This window comes from Paramormyrops kingsleyae, chromosome 3, assembly GCF_048594095.1.
Source record: "Paramormyrops kingsleyae isolate MSU_618 chromosome 3, PKINGS_0.4, whole genome shotgun sequence".
Lineage (NCBI taxonomy): Eukaryota > Metazoa > Chordata > Actinopteri > Osteoglossiformes > Mormyridae > Paramormyrops > Paramormyrops kingsleyae.
Window position 1 is genome coordinate 12,789,532 of NC_132799.1, and position 16,189 is coordinate 12,805,720.

Below are 16,189 nucleotides of genomic sequence, written 5' to 3' on the forward strand. Positions count from 1 at the left end.
CACCGTTTCAGGTATAAATATGAAGTATAGTTTAATGGATTTATAGTTTTTATTCCAGAAATTAATCTTAAAAAATGGCCAGAGCGATTTTTTTCTTTATGTTATTTCCGGAAATTCAATTAACGAGTTAAAATGTTTAGTTCTTCCTTAATCTATCTTAACGTATTTTCCTATTGAATCATTTCGAACATGGATTTACAGACCTATCTTTTAAAGAGAAACGGGCATATGGACAAGTCAATATTAAAATTACTTTTAAATACTACATTTAGTCTATTGTTAGCCGATGCGTATCAAGATAAACGTCAGAAATGTAGGCTACTGTCGATCAGAAACAACTAGGCCTATTCATTCATTCATGTATGACATTTTCAATGTCTATTTGAACAAAAACGAATTATTACCAGACCTATCTGTTCAACTTAAAAAACACTGTAATAGATTTACGAAGTAAATGACCGTGATAATGAATGAAAACGAAAGACAATGCAATTAATAAATCCACGTTTAAAAGGACACTACTACGATTACTATTAGAACTTAGAAGCAGGTAATAAACAGATATTTGTCATTTGAAAACCAGCTAAAGCAAATTTAGCCTACATATGCCACTCTCCAGAAATCTTTTCTTGAGTACTGCCGAAGCGTTAGTCTTTCCAGTTAAAATCAGAAAATTTCAAGAACACAAAACCTTTAAGAAACAATTTGAGTAAAACCTGAGGAAGAACACCAGCCTTCTATAGATTTCCACATGCCCACATGTGTACGTAGCCGAACTGACAACGAAGCTACTTCCAGTAGTATTGTAACCGTAGTTACTGTGCACATTATTTTTTTGGATTATTTTAATTAAGTGTATGTCACTGATGTATGTTATATTATTATTATGCTTTGCAGTAATTTTATTGAGGTTAATGTATATTTACATTACAATGTTATGTTGAATGATCAGATTTAATATTAATTTATTTTATTTTATTTATAATCAGTTACAACACTTTATTTTTTCGGTTATATTTACATGTTTTACATTTAGGTTCAGTATGTTCCCTTGGTTAACCGTATTATTACAGTAGTTCCTATCTGCCCTGGTACACAGGGGGACAGGGGAGAGCGGCTGGAAAAGTAGTTGGAAAGTGCTGTTTTGCCGTGTTGGTGATTATTAAACGCAGTTGTGGAAGAAACTGCAGCCCGCTTACTACCCACAGCCCGAGAGGGAGACTGGCACACGCTACTCACTCATCCAGAATCCAGGGTTACATGTGGATTAATGGATTTGAATATACAAATAAGTAATTGACGATTGCAAAGCACGCAAATATTTCCCAGCCGTTTATGATAAACAGAAAACATTCCGTATTTAAATATACCAACAATCACCACCACATGATCACACCCAAATGCTTCTGAGGATTAGTTTTATCAGATCGAATTAACGCCGGACTATTTTCTGTAACCAAACTCGCAGAACTCAGACGAAAAATAACGATATAGTGCACGTTTGTAGTTAATTAAAAAGCAAATGAGGTTTTGTTTTATATTTTGAAACCTACATCTGATACAGAAATATATGCATATGTCAATGTATAAAGTCAAGATTAACGCAACTCGGTTTACATAAAGTCCAGGTAGAGGATGTGCAATACGTAAATGAGACCACGCCACGAGAGATAATTTTGAACAGTCGTTCAAACCTATTTAGCTGATAGTTTAAGTAATAACTTTGCCCAAATTATTGGAACAAGAGCAAGACGACGCAAAAACATGCCTAATGACTTATGGAAAATGCCCGCAGCACAAGATGGTTCCAGTGCATGATGGCATAGGGCGCCGAAATCATGTGACCTCTCTCCGTACCCAAAGACTCTCAGTGAAAATACCCTAAAAGTCGACCATTATATGGTAAACGTCGGTGTCATACACCAATATTTACGGGATAAGCGCTTGCACAGCAAATCCAGAAGCAGCAGACTTAACTTCCAATCCTTCATCATGAAGGATGACCACGGTTATCTCGATGCTCCTTTAAATTACCGCCAGACTTTTTTTTTTTTTTTTTTTTTTTTGAGGACTGTCTCAAAATTAAAATCACACTTCAGGCGTTAAGTATCAGCAGATCCATAGAAAGGAACTCAATGCAGAAAAACAGAAGTCAAGTCACTCCGTTGTTCCATAGTGCCCTTATTATTTATTTTTAAATCTTAAATAGGCATCTATGAGACTCACAGTTGCATTATATGTAACAGGGTGGAGACGTAAGAGGTAGACTGATCAGTGTCATGACAGGGCTGTCACTCAGATGTATATACAACATGTCTATAAAATTCAAGAAAAACATCAGGAAGGAACTACATTAAGTGTTCATAAGCACGAAAATTAATTTACAATGAACATTCAAGTATATAAAACAGTCTGTGGAATAGTTCTAAGTCAAGTTCACCATGGCTGATATTCCATAATGGAGTTTCATGTTCATCTGCAGTCTAACCTGAGCAAATGGCACATGGGTTTGTGCAGTTTTCATTATGGCATCTACTCGACAACCCTTGATTACTAGCATCAAAGGAACGCTCAAGCAGAGTCCAAACAAACTGTGTTTAGAGCAGCACCAAAGCATACGCAAGCACTGTGCCAACACGGCCAGCACCTTAGCGAAAGTCAACTTTAAGCTTCCAGATGCCCTCTTGGCCAGGGCTGCGGTGGAAATGACAGAGGTTCCGGAGCAACTCCCTGAAGACCGCCGTCTGGGAGGCCGACAGCCTGGGGCTGAAATGGGCCAAGATCTCCTGAGTGCTGGCCTGCCCGTCGACCGGGGCTTGGAAGGCTATGAAGTTCCTCAGCTCCACCAGCAGCTCGTCGTGCTCTGTGGGGACCTGCGTAGCAGCCACGCTGCCTTCATCTTGCTGCTCCTCCTCCTCCTCCAAGCTCTGCGAGAGGCTCAGATGGTTTCTGGCCCTCATCTTGGCCAGCAGGGAGGATGATGAGAGGACTGTGGAAGTGGCATCTTCCTCCAGTTCCTGTCCACTGAAGTGGCTGGGGGGGCGGCCCTTCTTAGCACAGAGCTTCTTTATGACGGCGGCATCCTAACAAAAGGGAGTCAGTCAAAGAGCAGAGCAGGAGGTAAGAGGTCCAGTAGGCAGCTCCCACAACCACCACAAGGGGCAGTACTGCACAGCAGAGCAACAAGGGCACATCCCGTAATGCATCCGCTTTGCTGTCCACCTCATGCATGACACAGAACAACTGACGGCATACCTTGCATTTGTCAGATGAGCGCTCCACAAGAGCATGGCTCTCTGCTAACATGGGATTCTTCCTTTGGCCAAATCTCCTGCTGAAAGAAAGGGGAAGATGTCAAAGCAAAGAAAAGCTTCTTAAAGCATGTAGAATTGGCAAAGGAGCATAATCTGAAGTATAATGACCCCTTCACATTCGCGAGGGGTAGGGGCGGAAGAATGGGAATATTCTCAAATAATAGGTACCCCTAATCTCACCCCATAATAGTCTGGTAGCCTAAAAGATAACACAGATAGTCTATTTATTACCAATTTCTAAACAAACAGTACTGAACTGTACACTTTGCATGTCAACGTCATTACCTATCTAGACCTACAGTATTTATATAATATACAAACCATCTATATTATGCCCCTGTATATACAACGTTAGTACTGATACATTTTGGACTCAAAATTAGCGGCACTGAAAAGATTAAAAGTTACTGTGAGAAACACGAGATTCCACGGGCACAATGACAGCTAACACGTGAGGGAGGCTGGTTACTGGGACAAAGATGCGCGGCATACCCAAGGCAAGACTTTTAATTATAAAGTTATGTTATGCACTTACACTAACAAACCTGTATCATGTATACATTACGTGATGTCATGTGATCCAAATCATTTTCAGTGTAGTTTTTGGCTTACATGTCTGAATTTCTACTGTGTTTCAGGAAGCTCCGAAAATATTCTTGTTCAACTGTTAATGGGCAATTCGCGAATAACCAAAACCGCGAATGTGAAACGTGCAGCTGTGAAGGGTTTGCCATACTGCCTTTAACATCTTTGCTTGGTCTGATCCAGCCTAAGCAGAGTGGACACTTTCTGATGGCCGAAGGCACAGCGTGAAAACAGGCAGGACAATCTCAGATGGCCCCTGCTTTTCAACACAACGCTACTCAGAATTTGCAGCTGTGAACAGTTGGCTGATTTAATGGTTTGTAGGTAATGGTTAGCAGACTATAAACATAACTGAAGTTTGTTCTGCTACTGCAGATGCATCCCAAGGCTTACTAGGAAGTATTCAATATTTAATCTGAAATCAAACTGGCAACCATTGCTGGGGTTTCCAGGCTCCTGTTTCGGTGCATGACGTTAAGTAGCTTAAAATGCTTTTATAAAGCACACGCACAATGGCTGCTCAGGGGCTCCTTCAATCACTTGTGACAATCGTAGGCCTGTTCTTGATTTTCTATCCAGTACAAAACACAGGTTTAATAAAAAATCCCCTGAGACAAGTGCCGGCCAGCACAGTGCATCAGCAGGGCCGCACCTGGAAGGAGGTGGCGCTCCCGGTGGACAGCTGCCGCCATCGCGTGCAGGGCCACGTGCGAAGGGCAGCCTGCAGTGCTGGCGAGACACCTTAAGGGCCCTGAGGGCATCCTTTGCCACGCGCTCAGCCTCTGCCTCCACGAGGATGTAGTCGGGGTTAGAGGCCTCCATGATCGTGTCGTGCTTCATCACACTGTGGATGCCTGGGAAAGGTTGGGAAAAAAGTGCACAATGAACAAAGCTGCTTCTGTGAAGAAATGGACCCAATCCACCCCATCTTTCCTGACTGGATTTCAAATAAAAGATTCACACAAACAACTGGCAAATGATATCGTGCCTTAAGTTTCTTTCACTGGCTATGATGTCAGGAGGTATCTCATTTATTATTATTTTTATTTACTTTTACCTGACTTCTTGAACAGTTTGGCCAAGACGTAGTCGTCGCTCTTCCTCTGGTCATCTTTGCTCCGCCCACCCTCCTCGTCATCATCATTGCTGGCTTTCTTGAATCGCCGCTTCTTCACTAGGTGCGGGATGCGCTGTCCTTCAAAGCGGGCGTCCCTGTGTTTGGCGACCCGGCCCTTGGATTCGCAGTGCTTCCGTTTCTCCCTCTGTTTCTGAGGGAGGTTCTGGGGGTTGCCGGCGACCCCCACACTCCCCTCGCCCTCGGGGCTGGCACCGCAGCCGTTGGGCACCATCGATCCGCTCGCGTCTCGGAAAGCGGTCACACCGCTTCTTGACACATCCGGCGGGAGGTCCTTCGGGTCTATGGTCCCATTCTGACACCTCGGGCTCAACTGCGGAGGCGTTCTCCTCTTAGTGGGCTTCTTAGGCACCTGGACGTCGGAACCGGTACCTGGCAGCATTTTACAAAACGGGGGTGACGATGCTATCAGGTGTACAGAGCAAAACATCTCCTTTAGCTGACCCAAGTAAATCTAAACGCGCGAGTGTCAGAACAAGGATAAAAGAGGGGCTGACAGCTTTGGTACGGGCCGCGTTTAATTTCCCATTCAGAAGCGTAATTGGCTCGGTTTGTAAATTACCTGAAAATATGGCGCTTGTTTCTGTTCCCTGCGAGCCGTCGGGGTCGCTCAGCGTGAACAGCTCGTAAATGTCATTGGACTTGAAGAAGCGTCGCTGCTTGGGGTCTTTAAGCACTCGATTTGTGAGGAACTGCTTGAAGATCTGTCTGAGGGGACGGGCAGAGTTACGATGAGGGGGCTGCCTCGCTGATCGGCCCGGCCCACGTCCCGCATCATAATGGCCAGAAATACTGCCCGGCCCGCCCATGATCCACCATGAAATGTTACCCCACAGAACGTTTTCACAGCGGGAAAACTTATTCCAGGTTATAAGTAAGAAATGAATTACTCATTCAGCCTGTAAACAACCCATCGCGGCGCCATCTTTGGGAATTCCTGGCGCTGTTAAGATTGAATAACGCGACAGGTTACGGCCGCCTTACAATGACCTATATTCCCCTTAGTGCCTGACGCGCAATAAGCATTCATGCCTGCAAGCGTTGAGGCAATATGACCGACTTAGCAAGCCAATTAAGAAACGATGCTGCCAAGAGGCGTGTGCAGAACATAAAAGGGGAATTGCAGAAGGTCACATGACTCAGACAGCAACACCCAGCCCACTGCGGCTTTCTGCACACGGCAAAACACACACCACCACCACCCCAAGTTCGAGCTTCTTGCCTGAAGGCCTCAAACAGCAGCAGCACTAACCTGTGGTAGATCTTCTCCTCTATGGTCCCGGCGGTTAGCAGCCTGTACACAGTCACCTGCAGCTTCTGACCGATTCTCCAGGCACGTTCCCGAGCCTAAAAGGGTCCATTAAGATGAACACAAGCAGATGAGACTTCATAAAGCAGCCCGGGTGAGAGGTTCCTCATGCCGCACAGGCTCACCTGAGTGTCCGTGCTGGGGTTCCAGTCCGGGTCGTAGATGATGACCCTGTTGGCACCGGTCAAGTTCACACCCAGGCCGCCAACTCTGGTGGTCAGCAGGAAGAGGAAAATGGACGCGTCCTGCAGAAGAGGAACCTTGATGAGATACATGAAGATAGAGGGACAGGATGACCGGAGACGAACACAGCAGAGCGGACCTCGTTGAACTGAGCGATCAGAGGCTGTCTCGAGGCTATGCTGGTGGTGCCGTCCATTTTGAGGTAAGTGTATCCTTTTTCTCTCACGAACACCTCCAGGATCTCCAGCATCTGTTGAAAGGAAGAGTTGGGACACCCTGAGAAGAGACTTAGGCTAATAGGATTAAAGGGGATTAATAGTACATATACAGAAGTGCTAATCCTGCGGGCTGTGAACTTATTTACCCTGAACGGGGGCAGCTGGAGCTAGACGGCTCCCTAAAAATGCAGTAAGTGTAGGGGATGCGTTCGTTTCTTAGGTGGCTGAGTGGCTTCCTGATGAGTGTCAAATGCCCCCACCCAGCCTAATTCCACACACGCTCCACACAAAGGAAAAGCTCATCGAGGCACATTCGTCCTCATATCAGTTGCATCTCATTTCCACCGATACGACCATCGCATGTCGCTCTATGCTTGGATCTCCTTCTGACTGCCTATTTCTTCAAAATTCATGACTGAAATCGGGTCTGTTGGGTTCTGTTGTCTCTCATGACAAAATATCTCAGCTCACCAACACTCAGTTGTGAGGAAAATGCTATCATGTACCCCGCTACTATAAACAGGGATGAACAGTGAAAAAACTCTTAAGTGGTCTGTGTGTCAGCGTAGGTACCGTGTTCTGCTTTTGTATGGCAGTACAGCTCTCTCTTCGCCTCTCTCACATGCACACACACGCTTACACGCACGCGCTTACACGCACGCGCTTACACGCACGCGCTTACACGCACGCACACACCCCTACCTGTCTGGACTGTGTAAAGAGCAGCACCCGGTGGCCCTGCTTGAACCATAGCCGTAGTAAGGACTCCACCACGATCAGCTTTCCAGACCTCCTCCAGTAGCCGAAACGCTCCTCCTCGGTGAGCTGCTCCTCCGGGATCCCGCGCAGCATCTTGGGGCCGCCTGAGAACAGGTCCGGGTGGTTGCAGATCTTCCTGAGGGCGATCAGGCCTGAGAAGACCTGAGCGGGGTCCGGACAGCCACACGCACACAAACATTCACACGCCACAGAAACAGAACCAAGTCACGGCTCAGAAAAAGCCTCCTTAACAAAAATTCCATTGCATTAATAAGGCTGATTAATTAAAAACTGCCTTCAATAAAACAAAGTGATGTTTGCGTCTGTTGTTGCCGTTTTCCCGGCCCTGACCTGGCAGTGGACAGCCCATTAAAAATGCAGCTTAATGGACTGTACAGGCCCATTAGAGGTTTGTAAACACACAGCCATCCTCTGTGACCCCTGCACCAAAAGCATCCTGGGACAGGGTGATGAATCGCTCTTTTGCTGGCCCCCTACTGCAGCGGCTGAGTCTCTCATGGAAAACCCGGCTACTGTGGGCAGAGACGGGTCACCAGGCGAATAAATCCACCCCCCCGGACCCGGCTTTACTGTAATTCTTTGGGCAGCCAGAGAACAGTCCAGGCCAATCTGACCTTTACTATAAAATGGACCCCTTTTTCGTCCCCCACAAAGTCATGCAAATTGTGTTCACCTGCATCTCTCCGTTCAGGATCTGATACACCTCTCGGGAATCTAAAAAATTCTGATAGACTTGACGCTGCTCTCCAGATAATCGGCAAAAGAGAACCTACAATAGCAATAAAAAAAAATCCCATTCAGGTTAATACACGACTCACAATGTACTGAAATGTAGCAGCCTGTGAGAGTTGCTCTTCAGCAGAATATAAAACAGAAGGTCTTCCACACGTCACAAAGCACAGAGCAAAGGCGAGATCTCCAAGCCGAACCCAGCAGGACGTGGTGCGTCTGCACGCCGCCTCGGTTACATACGGCCTCGAGGCTCCGCCGCGTACACGCTCGCTCCCCCAGCCACCTGTACCTGCTCGTTTTTGTCAGGCAGAGAGAGGTTGGTCTTCACGTCGGCCTTCATCCTCCGAAGCAGGTACGGGTTGATGGTGTCGCGCAGCACGCACGCACACTTGTAGGCCGTCTGCACCTGTCGAGGGACCGCGGGGGAGCGATTTACTCTGGAGCAGCTTCCGGGAGCGTGCTGGAGCAGGAGCGCCATCTTGGATTACATAACCAAAGCCACCTGCTCTGAAGTGCCCAAGGCTTTGGTGGTGCTTTACCTTTCCCCTCCTTTTTCGGCAGATTGGCGCATTAAAGATTCATGGAGTTGCCGCCCGTCCTGAGGGAGGGGCCCCTCTTACCGAAAACACCACCCTAATCCACCAGCAGACCCTGCACCATTTGCCAATGATTCGAGGTGGGTGGGGGCCGGGGGTGGGGGTTAGAGATCAAAGGGAACCTTGAAGGGGATACAATAAGTGGGGATTACAGCCCACTTGAGACAACAAAAGGCAGAGGGGCAGCCCCCCCCCGGCAGCAGGGGGAGGTGGGACACAGCCAGGCCCAGATAACATATGCTACAGTAATGGGTCATATGTACGTTAACCGCCACCTCGTCACGAGGGCCCCATGATTGGGGTTCGACTAAATTAATCAGACATCTAATGGGAGCAGTCAGACTCCAGGGGCCTGCTGGGGCAGGACGCTTTTGCCCGTGCATCGCTACTCGCACCCTGTGTATTTACACCGACACGGGGGGGAGCTTGTGAGGAGCAGCGGCTCTCAGAAGGGGCCCCGATGCTGTCATCGGCAACCATTTAATAACATTAATAATTTGTAAAGGTTTTTATTATTGGCGGAGGAAACATCGATAGACCTTTAAAGGAAGTTAAGCGCATAAATCCATACGGTCGGTGTATTATTAACGAGGGGATGCAGATAAAGCTGCCCGCCCCCGCCCAACACGCCCCACCCCCAAACACTGATGACGGGTCTTCATCTCCCCGGGCGGGACTAGGCCCCGAGGCGCAGTCAGCTCCTTCCTGCCTGCACGCCACCCGTCTGTCACGGGCCATTACTATCCGTCGGGGACCCGCTCAGGGTCACGTGCTGGCAGCAGTAGGCCGGGCGGCGTCCTACCTGCACGGGGGAGGCGTTGGAGTAGCCTCCCATGGTGATGGGCACAGAGAACTGCTCCATGAAGGTGGGGAGGGTTCCCAGCTTTCCCGGGAAGGTGAAGTCAAAGAGAGACCAAAGCTCCCTTAGGTTGTTCTGCATGGGCGAGCCGGATAGGATGATGCGGTGAGGCGTTCGGAACTGTGGGGGGGGGGATGGATGGCCCTGGTCAGGAGAGTGCGACACACGCTCTACCGGGGTGATCATCACTTACTGCCTGCTCAGAGAGCCCCTTCGATCTCTGCGCATGGGGGCCTTCCAACACCCAGGTTGATTTATGCACCGGCCCACTAAGACAATTAGCACATGATAAAAAGATCAGGTCTGATCCGATCGATAGCCTTTCAGTGAAGGAAACACGGTGCCGCCTTTGCGAAGATATCTACACGGTAACAGCGTTAACCACCAGCGTGTCAGGGCTGGTTAGTTATCACGCCACACACACAGATACGACTCACACACGTGTGGTCGCACCTGCTTGCAGGCAACCGTGACCCCAGCGTGAGGGTTGCGGATCTTGTGACCCTCGTCCAGAATGATGTAGTGCCAGTCGTACTTCTGGATGTAGTCCTGCATGATGCGCACGTAGGAGTAGGAGGTAATCAGGACGCCGTTGCTGGCCGCGATCTCCGGGATGAGCTTCTCCTGACGGGGGGAAGAGGGCGCGGGCCGGCGTTAGTGATGGCTGGCCAAGCGGTCTCACTCCCGTCACACACGTGTGACTGAATAATAATCACGACCAGCTAGGCAGGCCGATTGCTCGCTAGCCAGCTGCTAAAACCATCCTGGAATTCCCCGCCAGATGGCCCCATCACCACTGCAGGACATGCTACCTGGTTTGTTGCTGTCATGTGACAGCTCTGACATCACCACTCTAGGCTGAGAAGTGAACGCGTGCTGCACAGGGTCAAACCTCGACACAGCAACATTTCCTTAGAGATAGAGCCGGTTTTTCTGTGCGAGCGTCTTCCTCCTAATTAATTAAAAGCACATCACTGCGAACGATCCAACACCCTTCGGGAGGTGAACCATACTTCAGCCCCGTGTGATTAATGGCCTTGCAGGAAAAAGGACAGCTCAGTTTATTTGGATGTGAGGAAAACATACGTCTCCATAAACGGTTCTGAAAGAGATTCGTTACTTTTAGCCTGTAATTGAATTCAATCCGTTTAATTAAGTAAACATCCAGATGATCAGCAAAACGCCCTACCCATAAGGCCAGAGCGGGAGAAAAGGTACACGCCACATGGCATCTGTATCGATCGGTACTAGTGACAGGGTCATTAATAGCGGAATAAATTTAATTTAGAGGTGTGAAGCGGTAAAGCAGGGCGCTTGAGGTGGACCAGTCAGGTCTTAACGAAGGCTTCAAACAAGAGCTAACGAGCGCCGCGCAGGAAGACGGGTCCTCACCTTCTTATTGGTGAAGGAGCCAGTTTCATGAAGAACGGCCACTCGGAACGGCGGCCACCAGCTGTGGAACTCCTTCACCCACTGGTGCATGACAGTGGCTGGACACACGATGACTGTGGGCCCCAGGCCGGCGTACCTGTACGGGGGGGGGGCCAAATGATGAGCACATGGGTCGAGTGGCAAACACACCCACTGCTTCTCATTACATCAAGCTCTGACCAATAAAAATGCTCATGGACGACAACAAGGACGTAAATCAAAGGGAGGGAGAGGCACGCAGAAGCTGACACATTAGCGGCACGATGCACTTTCCTGCACGAGATGAATGGACAGGATACGACTGCGAGCGCATTACGGCCCATCTAAAATTCCAGACTGCCATCGAGCCCTAATCGAGTTTGCAAACAATCAATTTGTGGAGAGTCGATGCTACATGCAGTATTGACCCCTGCAAACTCTGCCCGGCACGTCGGCAGAACACAGGCGCTGCCTCCAACATCTTTAATTACGCGTTTCAGGTTTAATTTCCCCAACCCTGCAGTCTCCGCCCATCACGCTCTTGTTTTCCTCTGATGTCTCCGCTAAAAGAATTAAAGGAATATCATAATTGAAATGCCATTAATAATTTATGCCGCCCCCTCTCTCCATCGGCAATCCAGCTGCTGAAATATTAATGGTGCTCGAGACTGTCAGTCTGGGGGGAGGGCGGGGGCTTGCCTGTAATTCGAGCCGCGGGTCCTGATCTTGCTGTAGCTCAGGCCTGCCAGGAAGGCGATGATCTGAATGGTCTTCCCAAGCCCCATCTCATCTCCCAGAATGCCTCCCGCCTGCTGGCAGTGCAGTTCCCAGAGCCAGCGGACCCCGGTCTGCTGGTACCTGGGGATACAGCCGCACCCAGCGGGTCGATTCAAGCCAGCGACAGCAGACAGCATCCCCGGCTTTGGCTAATCACACCCAGCAGGACCCAGAAGTCTGAACTCTGCCTCTACGCCATCAATCAGCCTGTTCTCTAATTCCTTCCTGTTCAATAAGACAGCGTTTCCTAACAGGGAACCGCAAAGTGGCACCTCACTTGAACAGCTTCTTCCAGAGGAACCCGGGCACCTTAAAGCCCTCGTCAAACTCAGCGTCTGTGTCTTCGGACTCGTCCTCCCCCCGCTGCCGCTTCTGCTCCTTCTCCTTGAGCCGGTCACGCTTCCACCTCCTGCAGAAGAGAAGCACGGTGCAGTTAAGCCGAGATCCTCAGCACCCAGACACCTACAGCCATGCTTATCAAGAGTATAAACGGGCACAGACCGGTCAGTCGTCACGGGGACGATTTGGCCCCCCGTATCCCTACAGATTGCCAGGGCCCCCAACCCTGCGCCCTTGCGCTGCATTAGCCAGCCTACAAGGCGGTGGTTAATTGATCCGCCCCGACTGCAGAGATATGCCGGTTAGTGGCAGCGTCGTCAGGAAGCAAATTAAGATTGATACAGACAATTAAGCATTTGAGCTCCCCATGAAAGGTGTGAGAGGGAGAGGGAAAAAATCCATCTTCATTGAGTCCGGGGCCTGTCACTCGACAATGAAACCATTCCCTTTATTTCGGTGCCCAGACTATATTTGTAATTAAGTCAGGACTAAGCTTCAGTTCAGTTAATTACATTTTTTTTTGCCTCTACCCCCCGCTTCGTCATACCAATAAGACGCAGAAACACGTTGTTTAATTTTACATCGCTTCCTAGAGCCGCACAAGGAAACGTGCCAATGTCATTTAGTTTCTATAAATATGAATATTCAATTCTGGGGCAAGCAGTAATTTTGGTTTTCACTTAGGCATTAACGAACAAGACGCTGTAATAAAAATTCAGGCGCCCAACAATCCACTAGGTTAAGGCACAGCTGTCTATCACGGGATTATGGCCGGCTGGCAGGAGGGGGCGCTGCTGGGCCCAGCTGAGCATGAGACCACGGTCTCTCAAACTTACCTTATCCTCTGCTTGTACACGTCTATATCGCCATCATCCTTACACTTCGTCACGCCACCCTTCTTCGATACCTCCTCTTCCTCTGAGCTGCTGGGGTAGTCTTCTTCATTCACAGGGACCTTCCTGGGCCTCCTGGCCTTCTTCTCAGCCTTCCCCACATAGGGCTTCAGTTCGTACTCCTCATCCCCATCAACCCTGAACTCGTCGCGGTCCGGCTCATCTGGGTCCATGAGCTCGTCGCTGGGCACGTACTCTGAACCTTCGCTATCGGAGTCCCGGGGTCCCTTTTTTTTCGAGGGGAGGTGTTCCCATTCCTTGCTGGCCTTGGTTTTATGGTGCGCCCGCAGTGCATTCCTCTGCAGCTTCCGCATGCGCTTCTGCAGCTTCCGGTCCCTCACTGATGTGCGGCCATCCCCCGCAGTGTCGTTACCGGGGTGACGGGATTCTCTCTTCTTGACCGCCGGCTTCTTCCTGTTGATGGCCATCAGGGCCTGGTCAGCCAGGTAGCGGTCAAACCCCGAGCCCTCGCTGAGCATCACCTTCCTGGGCTCCTTCTTCTCGGGCCGCTGCGGCACACGGGTACCGAAGGGTGTCATCTGACCCGTGCGGATCAGCTCCTCCCACTCCGTCTCCTGCACAGGCATCAGCATGCTGCCCAGTGAGGACGGGCCCGGTTCTGACAATGGGAGAGAGGGAAAACTGCAGGCTTGGTGACAAAAACATGCATTTAATTACATTAAAACTGCCCATGATCCCAAACCTAGACCATTTCCACACATGAACTCCGGATATCATCCAGAGAATCAGGTCCGGACATTTTCCAGAGTTGCCCATTTACATATGTGGCGCACAACCGGAGACTGTCCATGTCAGACATGTTCAAACCTGCTAGAAACACCCTGGATGGGGCTGATGAGGGGTGGTGTTTGGGTAGGGCATGCAGGAGGCAGGGAATGATGCAAAGAGTGCACCAGGCTTAAGCTGACCTGTGGGCCCACGTTTCACGGCCTTACTGATGAGCAGATGTACTTGCTAACACCATTACCAGCCTCACCTTCATCTCCTTCAACCAGCAGCTCAGCCTCCATCCTCTGAACATCATCTCCTCCCAGGATGGCTTGTAGTCGTTTCTGCTTGGCTCTTATCTTCTTCAGCTGATTCTCCTGCCATGTGTATTTGAGGAGTTCAGACAGAAACCTTTACTGAACACCACACACCCAAGCTGTGCACATTCAAGCACTAAAACTACAAGTATTGACCAATCAGAAGTCACTACGTGCGCCCCCTTGTGGCACCGCCCAGCATGGCTGAGAGAGACACCAGATCACCTTGTTCTCCTTCTGCCGTTTAACAGACTCCATCCTCCTGCTGATGTCTTTGCTGGAGGCTGCATGGGGGGTCAGCTGCTCGATGATCTTATTGATGTGTTTCAACGCAATGGTGCAGGACCTGAGCAGACGAGTTCAGTTGTTCAGTAATGAGCCCTAAAGCACTATGGCAACACATCCACACCATGCTGACAATCAGCATAAGCCAAATGAAGCATCTCAAGATTCTGTACAACTCTAACCACCACAATGCACATGCAGGCTGGGTCGGAACTTGTACCGCAGGTCGTCCAGGACGCTCTCGTACTCCTTCTGGGCCTCTGCTCGTGCTGCAGCCTGGCTGGCCTGCTGGATGGCCCGGTCCACCTGCTGCAGAACGCCCTGCTCCAGCACGTCCTGGTCATACACATCCACGCCCAGCCCCTGAAGCTCGGCATCCTGTGCCCCTTGAGAAACAGCCTGGATCTGCTGCCGGTCAATATGGACCAAGGTTCGTGGCCGTGCCTGCAGCTCCGGCTCCGAGGTGGCCAGCCAGTCAGGGCCAACAACCCGTCCTCCAGGTCCATGTTCATCCCCCGTCTCTGTCCCTCTGGCGTTAGCAGAGCATCCAGGGCTCGCCAGCACCGGGAGGTCTTGGCCCTCACTACCATCTGCTGGCATTTCGGTGTTACTGCACAGTAAAAAAGTAATCATTCTACATCCACTCATCTTAGTGTAAATCAAGTGTTTAATACATTTCGAGACAAGAACCCTTCAGATGAACAAATAAATAACAAATAAATAGACCAATTAAACCAATTATGACATTCAGGCCATTTTTAAAGAACGGAAAAAAATTATCAAAAACTGAACATGAAACATTTTTAGAGGAAGTATTTCATTAACGTGCGCACAAATAATTTATCCGAAACAAACTTGAAAAACCAGCTTTGAGCCAGTGACAACTACAAAAAGACAAGCATTAAATACAGTCAGATAACCGACACACGATGCGTCTCACCAACCTACTACAGGTATTTGGTAAGCTTTTATTAGACAGTGATTCCGCATCCTGCGCTGACACACATCTCCCTGTTCCAGACCAGTCACTGCACTCTGTCATTGTTATTCAACAGGGAAACGACATTTCGCCAGCTTGTCTACTTTGATACTTTCAAGCCCATGACAGGAGACTGAATTCAGCCAAGGAAAGCCACAGTTTTATTGTCTTACACCTTTCTCTGTCACAGCAGCACGCTAACCATGACTGGCCGACTAGTGAACTCTAGACCAAATTAATACAGCCACTATTAATATACAAAGTTAGATTCGCATAACAAAATGCGTCTCGCCCTTTGATACTTACAATATCTTGATCTGTTACAAAAGCATGTTCATTAGCATATTACACCGCCAGTCCGTTTCCGGAACAGAACTACAATGAAAGACGTGTTGAAGCTTCCGTTAGGGCTGCCCAAAATCCGAGCGCGCCCCCACGCGGTGAGGAGGGTTGCAGCATTCTGTGCATATTTTATATTTACTGTCCCATTCAGCAGTGTCACTAAGCCTTCACGTACCCATTTTGCTCAGGACCTAAGCCTTAGGTAAAAAAGCCACTCATATAATCCAGAATTCTCAGATCTTTCATCTGCATTTTTCAGACTTGCAGATCTATAATACACTACTAGAAATTACTAGTAGTCCCACGGCTACACTACGCTTTATTTTCAATGCCTTCAAGTTAAATATAATTTTGTAAGATATACTGTTCACTATTAATGTCGTGTCCCTGTGCTTGGCTTCTGTATT

At 48.9% G+C, this 16,189-nt stretch overlaps 1 protein-coding gene across 2 annotated transcripts; it reads right to left on the reverse strand.

Moving 5' to 3' along the window:
* Window positions 1–2,165: 2,165 nt before the first annotated feature.
* ercc6 (excision repair cross-complementation group 6) lies at window positions 2,166–15,849 on the reverse strand. 2 transcript variants are annotated; one of them, XM_023824207.2, is made up of 21 exons: window positions 15,747–15,849; window positions 14,682–15,071; window positions 14,402–14,522; window positions 14,128–14,236; window positions 13,074–13,749; window positions 12,176–12,307; window positions 11,821–11,979; window positions 11,104–11,239; window positions 10,165–10,335; window positions 9,655–9,831; window positions 8,546–8,662; window positions 8,198–8,293; window positions 7,447–7,665; window positions 6,666–6,776; window positions 6,469–6,588; window positions 6,287–6,381; window positions 5,597–5,742; window positions 4,957–5,406; window positions 4,552–4,753; window positions 3,256–3,331; window positions 2,166–3,083 (listed from the first exon to the last, which is right to left on the reverse strand). In XM_023824207.2, exons 2-21 carry the CDS (start codon window positions 15,059–15,061, stop codon window positions 2,649–2,651), a joined length of 4,128 nt encoding a protein of 1,375 aa, XP_023679975.1. In that variant the 5' UTR covers window positions 15,062–15,071; window positions 15,747–15,849; the 3' UTR covers window positions 2,166–2,648. The 2 variants fall into 2 exon arrangements, with proteins under 2 accessions (XP_023679975.1, XP_023679974.1); XM_023824206.2 differs by having other exon boundaries at window positions 3,256–3,334.
* Window positions 15,850–16,189: the final 340 nt, after the last annotated feature.